The sequence below is a fragment of the Ambystoma mexicanum genome, chromosome 6p, assembly GCF_040938575.1.
Source record: "Ambystoma mexicanum isolate Mex_15411 chromosome 6p, UKY_AmexF1_1, whole genome shotgun sequence".
NCBI lineage: Eukaryota > Metazoa > Chordata > Amphibia > Caudata > Ambystomatidae > Ambystoma > Ambystoma mexicanum.
In genome coordinates, this window is record NC_090935.1 from 1,543,359,648 (window position 1) to 1,543,373,371 (window position 13,724).

General features: G+C 46.3%; 1 protein-coding gene across 1 annotated transcript in view; it reads right to left on the reverse strand.

The window, feature by feature from the left end:
• DNAH6 (dynein axonemal heavy chain 6) overlaps positions 1–13,724 on the reverse strand; it is a 3,423,448-nt gene that overhangs the window by 372,019 nt on the left and 3,037,705 nt on the right. The window contains exon 61 of the mRNA XM_069626424.1: positions 7,349–7,582. Coding sequence (XP_069482525.1) covers positions 7,349–7,582 — 234 coding nt within the window. The remainder of the gene's footprint in view (positions 1–7,348; positions 7,583–13,724) is intronic.

Below are 13,724 nucleotides of genomic sequence, written 5' to 3' on the forward strand. Positions count from 1 at the left end.
CATAGTTCTCGGGACCAACCCTGGCGGGCTCAGGAGGTGTGGGGGGGGGGGAGTAGTGTCTATAATATTCCGTAGAGTGTAGAGAGAATATGTCTACCATCCCCAGTGTTTGCAATGTAGGCCAATGAGGCGGTTTCAGGGGGTTCGATCGGGTAAGAGGCAGATATGGCAGCCCGCAACCTATAGTATTGGAGGTGTTCCATCCCTGAGTTCCCATTACCTGGTTTCCAGGTGGCAGGTGTGATGAGCTGGGCCTCTGGGAAGAGGTCTGCCAGGGCCATGTAGCCTAAGCGTTCCCATGCCGACTGAATCGCCATGTCCCATGAGGGTTTTATGTCAGGGAATTTGCACAGGGGGAGCCAGCTGTAGAATAGTTTCTCTGTGCCTGTGTGAGCGAATACTAAGTGCCATGCGTGCAGTGTGGAGGCGACCGGGTCATAGGGGCAGTTGTCTTTATAGCGCCGATCCAGTATCAGTGTATGAGGGTTTTCCATTTATGTATTTTGGATTCTGTATATGAATTAAGTGAGGTATAATTGTCCTGTAGCATAGATGGGTGGGAGTAGGAAACTACTCCTCCCAAGTATTTGATGCAGTGTGGGGACCATCGTAATGAGGAAGTACTGCGGCAGTCACCGGTTGCAGCGGTGAGGGGGAATATTTCGGATTTAGAGAAATTGATAGTGAAGCCTGAGAGTCTCCCAATGCGTGTGATATCTTCGAGGATTGGGGCCAGGTTGGTTATGGGGTCTCGGATGTACAATATCAGGTCATTCCGCATAGAGGGAGACTATCTCGGGGGAGCTGCTTAACCGGATTCCACGGTGCCCGTGGTGTATTCTGTTGTGTTCCGTCATGGGCTCGATGGCCAGGGCAAACCGGATAGGAGAGAACGGATAACCTTGTCAGGTTCCCCTCTCCAGCTGTAATGGCGTGGACGTGCAGGCATTAACAAGACCCTGGCCAGTGGTTGTGTGTATAGGAGTTTGTTGTTGGGGCTGAATTCCATCGCCTCCAGTGTTGCAAATAAGTAGTGCCAGGCAACCATATCGAACGCCTTTTGGGCGTCTATTGTTATCGCTACTGCTTGCGCACCGGGGTCAACTCTAACCATTATATTGATTACCCTCCTGATATTTAGTGTGGTAGCCAGCCAGGTCAGGGTGGACCAAGTGTGGCATTAAGGGGAGAAGGCGATTGGCCAGAATGTTTGCATATATTTTAGTATCGCAGTTGTTGAGAGATAGGGGTCTGTACGATCTGCATTTATTGCTAGGCTTGTCAGGTTTCAACAGAACAGTGATTAGAGCTTCCCTCCAGGATTCCCGAAGAACATGGAGACGTAGAGATTACGGCCAGACCGGATCGAGGATCGGAGACAATGCCACAGCGTATTATTGATAGAATTCCACTGTGAGGCCTGGGGCCTTGCTTTTGGGGAGAGCAGAGATGACTGCTACAATCTCTTTAAGGGAGATCAGGAGTTCCAGCTCATCTCTGATTTGAGCTTTCTAGGAGGGCAATGCAGTATTCTGGAGAAAGGTATGGCTTGATCGTCGCTTGGTTGTGGTGCGGTATATAGGGTATGGTAGAAAGTGCGTAACACCTGCACTACGTCTGTATCTGACCATTTAATGTTACCCTGCATGTCCAGGATGGAATCCACATGGTCCCTGCCGTGTTCGGATTGGACCACTCTCGTCAGTGTCCTCCCTGGCCTATCGACTTCGCCATACTTCTTGGCCGCCGTTGGGCGAGAGAAGTACTGGGTTTCGCTTATGGCTAGGCCCTCAAATCTCTGCAGTTCGGAACGGAATTGCGCCAGCAGTGCGGGGTCAGAGGTTCTAGAGTGTTCCTGTTCGAGGTCTCAGAGTTTTCTCTTAGAATTCTCAAGCTCCCTCCTAAAACATTTAAGTGCACCTGCCTCCCTCGATATTGCCATGCCTTTGATGTATACTTTGAAGACCTGCCATTTGATGCTGTGGGAAGTGTCTACCGATGCATTGGTTTTGATCAAAATATCGATATCTGACTTGATGTCTGACTTGATGTCTGCTTTGAATACGACATCTAGCAGCGCCATGGATTTAAACATCCAGGTGCAACCCGGCAGGCTAGCTTTGAGTTTCAGAGTGAGTGAAATCGAGGAGTAGTCAGAGAGGGTTTGAGGTCCTATGTCTACGTCCGACACGTTCCCCAGTAGTGAGGAGGAGATCCATTCTGGATGACATATCGTGCACAGAGGAGTAGAAAGTATACTCTCTCACTGTTGGGTGTGTGGTTCGCCAGGGTGCCTTGAGTTCAAGTGTCTGTATGCTAGATAACAGCTGACGAGCTGCACGTGTTCCAGGACGAGGGGCCTTGTTAGTTCTATCTAGCGTGCGATCCAGGATGAGGGTAGGCCGAGGTATGGGGCCAGAATGTTGTTGAGCTGTGTAAAGAATTCTGGTGAGTCTGTATTAGGGAAGTAAGTGTTTATGAGTATGAGTTCTAGCCCCTCCAAGACACTGTGAATTACAAGGATCTACCGTCTGGATCTACATGGGTATGTTTCACTATGAATTTCTGGGATTTGTGGATCAGCACCATAACGCCTCTGGATTGAGTAGAGAATGAGGTGAAGTATCTGTTTCCCCCCCCATGACATAGCTATGTTTCGCAATGATATCATATCATATCATATCAAGTGCTTTCTTTGGCATGAGTGCCCTGTAGAAATAGTACATTGACTTTGTGCCTGTGTGTAGGAAATTATTTCATAGGACTTGGTGAAGTTCCCGAGACCCTGGATGTTCCAGCTTAAAATCTCTACCTGTCATGCCACTGCCCTTTCCGTACATCATGGATGTCCCTGTCAGAGCGTGTGGCTGCCGTGTCCAGGGTGTAAGGATCCCATGTGCTTCTGAACCCTGTCGCCAGTTTCAAGCGCTTCAGTAGCAACTTACACAACAGGAGTTTTGCCTAGCTTTGGGGGTCAGTGTGCGACCTCTTTTTGGTATCTACACCCCCATCCCTCACTGCCTCCCCCAACCCAGCCGTGTGACTCCCCACACCTTCCATTTCCCCAACTATCCCTATTTGCCAACAGGGCATAAGGACTAAGAACAGCATACTTCGAAATAGCAATTGCAAATGGGAGTGCCGTTGCAGCACAGAACAATCGACAAATAGGACCTTACGTCCTATATATAGCGAGTGTTCAAGTGGCTAACTTATAGAAGGTTACAAGCATCACATAACATTACATGAGATATACGCATTGATGTAAATCAGAGTAAGCAGTATGTTGGTCAGTCTTCTTCTGGATGCCTGTCCGGAGGCCCGGGCATCGGAATTTGCACTTCAATGTATTTCACTGCTTCACTGGGCACCTTGAAGAAGTGCAGCTTACCACAGAAGTGCAATTTAAGGTGGGCCGGGAATAGTATTGCATATTGAACATTTTGTTCCCGGAGCATCTTTTTGACTCCTGTAAATTGGCACCGTTCTAGCTGGACAGGGATAGAAAAGTCTGGGAATATGCATATGATTTGGGATCCGAGTCTTAGTTCCTTCTTTTCCCAGGTTAGGCAAAGAAGCATGTTTCTGACCCGGTAGCTCAAGGTTTTTGCTATAATAGGCTTGGGACAGTCTCCTGGCTTCGGCTTGGGTGATAGGGCTCGGTGTGCTTGTTCCACTGAAATAACAGAGAAAGGGTGGGTTGATCCAGCAGGTCCTTCAGAAGGTTCTCGACAGCCAGCTCCATATTACCGGTCAAGGCATTCTCCGGGACCCCTACTATCTGAACATTGTTTCTTCAGGATCGCGATTCAAGGTCATCAGATTTGTCTTTGACGTGTTTCATGTCTCTAGAAAGGGTGGCCACTGTGTCCTGTAGTGTGCAAATGTTATCCTCATTAGCACTGATTCTATCCTCTGCCACGGTTAGTTGAGCTCCTTCTTGTGCCAACTGAGAGCCTAATGAGGCGACAGTGGCATTAGTGTCATCTAATTTTTTGTGCATGGCCATGAAGCCCTTCGCCATGGCCTCTATCATGCCTTTGAGGTCCGGGGCCGGCGTGGGTGATGGAGCTGCGGTGGATGAGTCTGATTATGATGATTGTCAAGGTTGATTTGGGTCTTCGCGCAGTGTTGCCTTAGCAAACTTGTCCATTGCGCCTGCCTTCTTCCCTCCGCCAGACCCTTTGGTCATGACTGGGCACTGCTGGCTGTGCAGTGCAAACACTGTGATGTAGGACCGGTGTATTGGGGCCCACTGCCGGGTCTCTGCAATTCCTGTGACTCAGTTGGCAAAGTGGGTCCAATCCATGTGACGTGTGGGGGCTCCCCCACAGAGGGGAAGTGAGGAGGTATTGTATCGTGAAGAGACTTAGCAGATTTTCATATGGGATGTAGTTTGTCTCCCGGGGCCCTCGTGACGGACAGGAAGACGTGCGGGCAAGGTGTTCCTGTCATTCAAGAGCACCCATGCATCCAGTGGAAGCAGGGTGCAGCACTAGTCCTGAGGCGGATCTCTCTCCTTCAACTTGGGGGCGGGTGTAAACTTCACATATAAGGACTGGGGGGAGGAGGGCGGGCACGGCTGGAATTTCACCCAACTCTCCCCTAACCCGGTGGGGCCTTAGTGCAGACCGCCGAGGAAGTGAGGAGTTCCAGACCATGGAAGTCTCTCAGGGTAGCCCCGCCGCCAGAGGTAAGCAGGAGTCCGGGATGTCAGGTGTCGGCGACAGTGAGTTTACAGTGGTGCCAGAGCCATCAGCTATGCTCTTAATGCTGATAGTGAGTGGTTGGTACCGAACGACACTCTGCCTACTTTTTGCATTTGCAAAAAGCAGGCAGAACCAAGAGGGATTAATGCAAATGTTGCCTACCATGCACATGCACAACACGCAGTGTTCAAGGTTTTTTTCTTTTTTAAAGGGTGGTAAGCACATACACCTGAGCCGCCCAGATTTCCATGAATAATTAACACTGATTACAACATTTTTTTATCAAAATTGCATGAAGGAGGCTGCTTACAGGTAGTTTGTACAAGACATTCTATCTGTGCAAGTTACGGGCCCCCGTTTGCGCACTTCATGATGTGCATTGTATTCAGAAAGGCCGGGAGAGTCTGCTAAAATGTAAAGGGGTAAGGATGGAACACTTGCATATGTTTTCACAAATCCCAAAAAATACAGGTGCACAGGGCCTGCACCCATGAACAGCACAAGCTGCAACCAGGGCCGATCCTGGGATTTACGGGGCCATGGGCAGCATAAAATGTGCGGGTCCCCTTATTTGCATAAATGGTGACCCCCGATATTACAGAAAACTAATTCACAGAATGATTCTTTAATATACAAAATATCATGGGCAGTTACATTAAAAACACGTTGCCATTAGTAAAGCAGGAGACAAATACAATGCGACGTCCAGTATATGATCCGCACCTGTTAACATTTACCTATGTGGCAATTTCACGAGTAAGGCATTATTTTGTAGTAGTGGACAAAATGAGAAGGGAGCATCGTCAATATATTTTCCCCTGAGCCTTCATTGGAGGCAGTGAGCAGGCCACAACTGTTTGGCAGGGTGCAGGAATTGAAAGGGGAATCAGGGAATCCCATAACAGAATGTTGCAACAGCAACTGAGCAGGTTAGGGAACTGTTGCTGAGTTGTTATGTTTATATCGTCCTGTAAATCATATGGCTTTTTCCCCATTGCTGCTACAAAATGTGCTGTAAAATGTGGTGTTTTGAGTATGGGATGGATATGCCTCCCTCGCATCACTAGGTGAGGGAACTTCTGGCCCCGAGGCAAATATCAAAAGCTGGCACTTATGAATACATACGCACAGAAAGTGTACATATCTTAGAAATACACACCTTTGATTCAATTGACTTTTCTCCTTAGAAGAAAGTGCACCAGACAAAAGAGCATTGGCATTTAAAAATCATTAACACCAGAAAATGACCTGAGAGTTGAGATTTTCCATTACCTACGCTGGCAAAGTGTAAAAGGTGTCCACCTTTTAATCCCAACAACCTCTAGTGAAATATTCCCAGGTAAACAACATCCCAGTAAGAGACAAGTGTTTTGGTGAGACTTTTATGTTGTCTTGTGGGTACGCATCTGCACTTGGACAACCTGGGTGAAATCCTTGTAGCTGAACACTTGAGCAAGATTGCTGGGCTTAAACGTACCCAAGCAGGGTAGCAGCGACTGTCTGAAATAAGTGTGCCCAACACATGGCCACAATGAGGGAAAATAACATCTCCAGGATTGCAACCTTGGGGCATATATAAATGACTTGCCTGCTCATCGTTTGCCCTTACCCGCATTTTTGGCTTTGAACATTACTCTGTTTTTATAAATATGACTTAAAAAGTACACACATCATACATAGTAAGGTATTCACACAAATATACAAACGCTTATAGAAACATGTTAGGCAAAAATTCTTCAATTGTGGCATTATGTTCCACTTTTTGGGGGCCTACAAATACCACAATGCAATTCCGCAGAAAGCAAAACATGGCCTTTGAGTTTTTAAAACGTACTTTCAAGACTTAGACTATTGTGAGAAATGGTTACTTACCTGTTTGTGTTTCAATGTTTGACAAATACAGGCTTTATATAAGGTGTGGTGAAAATATTAAATACTACGAAAAATACATTTTTGGTGTGTTAAATATGAACATCTGAAAATAATGTAGTTAGTTTAAATCTGCTCTATGAGAAAAGTGGTTTGGGGGAAAGTGTAAGTGTAGGCAGCTAACTGGTGCTTTGTGTGTGCCTTTACAATAAAAATGACCCTTTGCATGTCTGAACATGGAAACGCCTTGCCCAATACAATGGTCTCTTAAATGAGCCATGACGTGTAAATCGCTGCTGCTTTAAAAGCTAGGCTAGAGCAAAGAAAGTGATTAACAGTACCTATGGGGCCTGCAGCGTCTGATGGCCCGCTAGGTGGGGGTGTTTGTCTTAAGAGCATAACAATGGCTTTGAATGTGATGCTGTGGCCTCGTTCAGAAAAAGCAGATATCGTCCAAGGATGCAGCAGAGCCTCTCTTTAAAATGAAGTGACCTACTATAGTCGAGGCAGGCACTGGTGCCTGCGCCCCCCTGCCTTTCCCCCCTGAGAGCGCAGCCCTGTGCCACTGCACATGTCTCGAGCAGGCTCTGCCTGCAATTGTTTACGAGAAAAGGTTTTGATGGTGTAGTGCAGTCGAGATCTGCATGCGTTAGTCGGTGGGCAACCGGTCATCCGGTTTTGTTAATCAGACTAAAGAAATATACGACACTAAGCCTAACAAGGTGACAACATTTGCTTCTTCACTTACCATGAGTCAATGTTATACACACCTTATCCATTCCTGCAGCCCCACGGAGAAAGAAGTTCCACTCTGGCTCAGTGATCTCTTGTTTCTGTCGCATGATGTCCACGCACAACATAAAGCTGTAGATTAATTTGTGTTTCTCAAAGAGGCCGCGCGAAATGTTAGTGTACGCTGTCAGCAGAGTTTGTCTTAATAGTGTTGCCAGACGAATGTCTAAAACGGCGTTTTTTTCAGAAGTATCAATAGTTGTGTTAAATAGCTGTAAAGAAAAGGCAAAAAACGTCAGGTAAAGGTTTGATATATGTGTCTTTTCAGCCATTATTATATTGGTAATAAAAGCATGCAGATTCCGTAGGATTTCATTAGTATTACGCCAGCGCAAAAATCTCATGCTGGCATAAAAGTAGGGGAGGGGGAAATTTGAAGATGGAGGGGGTATTTGAAGATGGAGCTGGAAGACAAAGCAGAAATGATATATCCATTTTGTGACCCTCTTCCTGTTTCAAATGTCATGAAAACAATCTTGGTGTAAGGTGTAAACAAATGCCATTGTTCTCCCTGCTTTGATGCCTTACATTTGCACACCAGGGTTTAAATGACCCCCTAAATATGATCATTACGATTGAACAAATTGCATGTTTTTGCTGAAAATCACACCATGACATACGCTGCAAAAACTAACATTCATCCTCCAATTAATATGCATCAAATAATCACAGGCAATGGCGGTCGGTGAATTTTCTAACAGGAGTGTCATAAATATAAGTCTCAGATATGCCACTGCTACCAAGCGTAGCGAGGGAGCCCGCACCAATAAAGGGGGGTTCTCGTCCCAGAGAATATCAGTTTGCAATTGGTTTTGTAAGGTAACTCATGAAAAAATCCAATAGATGCAAGTCACCAACAGTGCACAGGAGCATTTCTCCAACAAATTTCCATGATGCCTTTTTGCATGATATGTGTCAGTATAAAACATTTTCACACTGGCTGTGCCCATACATTTCTATGCTGACGGCACCATTCTACCCTAGTATTCACATATAAGAACATACTCATGTTTGCTTTGCGCGTATTGCCAGTAATTATACTATAAGAAAACATGTACATGTTTGTTCTGCCAATATAATAACAGTTATCATGCTTGCTTTACCAAAGATGCCCAATACAAAATGTCATATCACAATAAGAAATGACTAGACTGGCTGCATTGAAATGCCAGTCTAGTTTCAAAATGACACTTATGCTTGATTTACCAAAGATGCCTAATACAAAATGTCAAGCCACAGTAAAAATAATACCACTAATCCTGCTTGCTTTATTAAAGATGCCCAATACAAAACGTCATGCCTCTGTAAGAAATGGCAAGACTGGTTGCATAAAAAATGCCAGTATTGCTCCGTAATAACAATTATCATGGTTGCTTTACCAAAGATGCCCAATACAAAATGTCATGCCACAATAAGAAATGGCTAGACTGGCTACATTAAATCGCGAGTCTAGCTACATAATAACACTAATCATGCTTGCTTTATCAACCATGCCCAGTATACCATGCCATGCCTGCTCCATGGTGCACCAGTGCCTTGCACTCAGACATAATCACATAAATGATGAATGTGATTATGTGTGATTGCGAGGAGCTGGGGGGCCCAGGGGGCAGATGTGTGTCAGGAGCTGGGGTCCCAGGTACAGTCATGGCATTATTTATTGGGCATAGATGCCAAGGAAAAATTGCCATGTCCGCCCGAGTGCATCAAAGGCACACATTCATTATGTGTGTGCGAGTTGCTAGGGGGCCCAGTCATGGTATTTTTTACTGGGCATCTATCAGAAGCCATTTATAAATGCCATTCCTTCCCTCGTTGCCCTCCAGTGGCTCACATGCACAGATAATCAATTGTGTGTACATGCAAGGCACTGGGGGGTATAGGGGTCAGGCTTGACATTGCATTTGAGCTGCTCGGAATTCCAGCAGACTGGGCTGGCATTCTTTGCGGGGCATAACCAGTAAATAATGCTATGCCTGCCCCCTGGGCCCCAGTGCCTCACACGCACATGATGAATGTGTGTATGCTTAGGGCTGCGGAGAGCTGGACTCAGACATTTCCTTTTACTGGACATATATCATAGATGCCCATTAAAGAAAATGATGCTCCTTTGCCCTGGGTCCCAAGCTCCTCACACACGATCAACGTGGTTATGGGTGAATGCCAGGCACTGGAGGTCTAGGAGGCAGGGATGGTATTTTTGACTGCACATCTATGATAGATGGTTCTCACACACACACACACACACACACACACGCACCCATCATGCACTCACTCATAACACTAGGATACATGCATCCATGCTCTCATTCACAGCAGCATCTATAATCATCCATTCATTCATCTAACAACACAAGCATGCTCGCATCAATACTTATCTTTGGTGCTTTGAAACACTAACTTGTATAACCGCCTTATAAATATCCAATAAATCAATCAAATAAATACACATAATCTAAATTTAAAAAACATGAACAAATGTACCTTCTGTCGCGGGTCTTTCCTCTCCAGCGCTCAGGCCCCTACTAGTATGAATAGGAATCAGAAAGCTTCCTGGTTCCTGCAAATGCGTGCAGGGGCCTGAGCATGGGTGAGGAGACGCCCCACTCCAACCTGCTCTGTCTGAATGTATGTGTGAGGAGGCGCAGTAGCGCCCACTTGCACATGTAGACATGCAGTTCCCAGCCAGCATTTCCAATCAGCCATGCAAAGCTGAGGAAGCAAAACGCCCCAGCCTTGCAGGGCTCATTTTATTTATGTATTTATTTATTGGATATTTATAAGGCGCTTATACAGCAAGACAGTGTATCAAAGCACTGTTAGGAAAGATTTCTTAATTGTGGGTAATTTTCCTTCCATGTGGCAACCCCTAAACTTTTTGCTGTTTTCATCATGATCTAGACTTTGCCAGAGAAGTGCAGCCTTCTGCCGCACTCCTCTGGGCTTTCGCTCCATTCTTACGGGGAAACTGACATGCTCTTAAGACAGTCAGTACCGGGAAACGTTGTTTTCCGTAGTTTCTTTATCATGTTGCAGCTTTCGCGCAACATGGCACAAGAGGGCACTGTAAGCTAAGTTACTGCTCTCTTAAGTCTCTAGTCTTCTACAGGCCCTAGATACTCTCTTTGGATTGTAAATTAATGGTGCAAGTGAATCACGGACGGGATTGGTGGCAGCAATCGTTTCTTGTGTTTTCGAGCTCCTTTTGGCGTTTTAAGCGCATTTTTCGCGCTTAGCCCAAAATGGTGGGCTGGCTCCCAAAATGGCCAGAACACAAGGCTCTTTGTCCAGTCCGCTGACCGTCTTTCCCCCTTCACCTCACCCAGGTCGAGCCGACCCAAAGCCTTCCTTATTTGGGCATGTACTTTCCCACGAAACACAGATGCTTTCGCGGGCTTGTACAGGCCTGGTGTGTGCCTCCAGGATGGGGGCTGGGATGTCTGGTCCCAATACACATCCTGGGCGCCAGAGAGTCTAGGATGATGTGAATACCTGGGACCCCCGTGGTCCGTGATAAGGTCCACAGATGGTGTGAGTGTTTTATGAGCGGATCTCCCATTGGGTCCCCTCCGTTTTGGCGCGAAGGGAACCGTGGATAAGAGGGGGCTGGAAACGCCACTACAATGTCGATCTCCTGAGTTCTCACGAACAAAGGAATACAGGAGCCAAGTATCCTGCAACCACGAGGCTGAACCGAGGAATCGCTGGTGACCCGCTGAAGGACTGCTCCTCTGCACTGCTGTCGCTTTGTGAAACCCTTTCTACCTTTGATCGAACGAGAAGGCCTGTACTGGTACTTCGACCCTTGGAATAGTGGGGACAACTTTTCTCGGCATCTTCACCATCTCCTGCACGTAAGCCTTCGGAAGTGTCTCTGGGCCATCCAGCAGACTGACCAGCCTACCCAGGAGTCTTGCTCTGTAACCGCCGTCAGGTTGTGTTGTATTACGAGTCCTTGTCACTCTCACACGATTCGTACACTTGGCATTCCAAGGTCTGAAGTGAGTAGGTACATTTGGCTGAAATACACACGGCCGCTCCGTTGCCCTGCTGTGGTAACAAACTGTGCAGGTTCACTGCGTTAGGGACGTCCTCAACTCATCTTCTGCTGCTGCGGAATCTACACAATGACGAGACGTCCCCTGCTCCTATCTGAACCTGCCAGCACTGAAACTGACGCGGAGAAGCCTGGGTCTGCTTGCATCGGGGACCGGTTAGTAGCATCGCTAGGAACTGGTCGCCCTCCTGCAGGAGCCCAGAGCTTTTCCCTGCTGTGTCTAACAGCACGCCTTTCCGTAATCGCGCTCTGCTTCTGCCCACAGTGGAGGCTGCGCTTGAGTCGCGGAGCCCTGTCCATCTTCATTTGTTCACCGAACTAAACTGCCTGATTCCCTCAAAGAGACTCCCCTTTTTGCCCGTTGGCACCAGCGTGTGCAGGTACTTTTGAGCACAAGGCTCCACTCTTCGTAGGGCTTGGACTTCCTTTTAGTTAGGTGCCTCTGAAGGCGGACTGGGTCTAATAATTATTCGCACTGCCTGTTTTCCTCCCCATCTAGGTGGTCTACACATTTTGTGCGTCTAACTCGTTAGACTCGTTTGTATTTGTATATATATTGTATTGGTTTGGTATGGGTTGGTTTACTTGAGTTTTATTGTGATTTCTCGCTACGGTCAATGTTACAAAGGCCTTGTAATAAATGTGTATATATTTTTGATATAACACCTGCTTAGAGTAATTTGTAAGTGTCCTTGCTTTGTGTGCTCATTGCGGGCTTTCAGTCACCCTCACCCCTCTTGAGACCTAGTCTTGACCGCCGCGATCGCTACACTGATTGGTCTGGCTTGTCCAGAGGTTACCCTGTTCCAAGAAACTAGGCTGGCCTTCTGAACCTCTGCCCCTCAAGGACAGAGTTCAGAAATCCGTCTTAACAAGCACCACAAGGCAAAAAAGAAGGGAGCAAATATACATTGAACAATTGACACTGAATAAAAAGAAACAAACAACGGTCCTACTAGGCCCTTCAGAGTGTCCATTGAGCTTGCAGAGCTAGGGAACTATAACTGTCAAAGGGAAAAAGTGTTTCCCTTTGACAGTTAAGAGTGCTCCTTCTGCTGAAAAAAACAGCTGAGGGAGTGGTCATATTTAAATGGTTTGGCTCCTCCATAATGGGTGAGAGGGGGCCAAGATCCAGTGGGTCGACACCCCTCACCCATTATAGAAGAGCCGCCCCTGATAACAGGAGCCTGCACTACTATAAACACACACCTAATGTTGGATGGAAATGGAAATATGCTCTTTGGTAGCCAATGTGTATAATTATGGAAAGAAAACCTTGCGAGGCTCACCCATTAAAAAAAAAATAGCAATAAACTCAGGCCAAGCACATTTCTTTTTTTTATTGTTGTTTTTAGCTTGATTTACAAACGTTTACAACGTTCATATCAATACATTAGTTTACAAAAAAATCTTCAATCATATAACAATTTAGGACAATAACATTTCATCATAATTTCACATAATTTGATATTCATAATGAAAATTATTGGAGTTCTAAAAGAATTAAAATTACAAGATTGCTAAATTAAGAATGGGTTCATGGCTAACTTCATCGCAGCCCCATAGCTCTACAAGTGACACTCCATATCATTACATACAAATCTGTGCAAATAGCTGTATATGCAAATGTGCAATCGCTAATATTTCTAAAACAAGAATATTTAATAGACATGAGCAAATACATTCGAGAACAGTGCCTTTCCATGTTCATAACGCTGTGTGCAATGTGCAAAAGTAGGAGTGGAGTTCATGTTTGAGTGCAAGGCAGTACCTCGCCTCCATAGATAACGTGACGTCATACAAATGGCCAGTTATGCATTCATGCAAAAGAGATTATGGGCCTCATTACGAGGTTGAAGGAAGCCTTGCTGGTTTTACTGGCAAGGCTATCTCCAAACTCGCATTCGGGTCCGGCACCCACGCATGGGCCATTACCAAGCTATTCCGGCCCAGCCGGACCCGGTAATTGCCCTTTTGCAGGTGACGGGGCCGGTACATCCCCATTCCCATTAAGCATAGGGCTCAATGGGAATGGGGAGGGTGGTAGCACCGGTACCGTTAATAACGGTACCGGTGCTACCATCATGTTCTGTTCGCGGGTGCCGGTACGGCAACCAGGTCAGACCTGGTGGCTGCAAGGGCACCCATGAGCAGAACTCCTAGTTTGGTGGTACGGTAGCAACGGTGCCGGTAGCGATACTGGCGCCGTTGTTGCCTTACCGCCATAATTGTAATGAGGCTCTATGTCTTAAGATAATGAAAGTTTTTTAAGAAGCTTGTAGACAAATACATTTGTC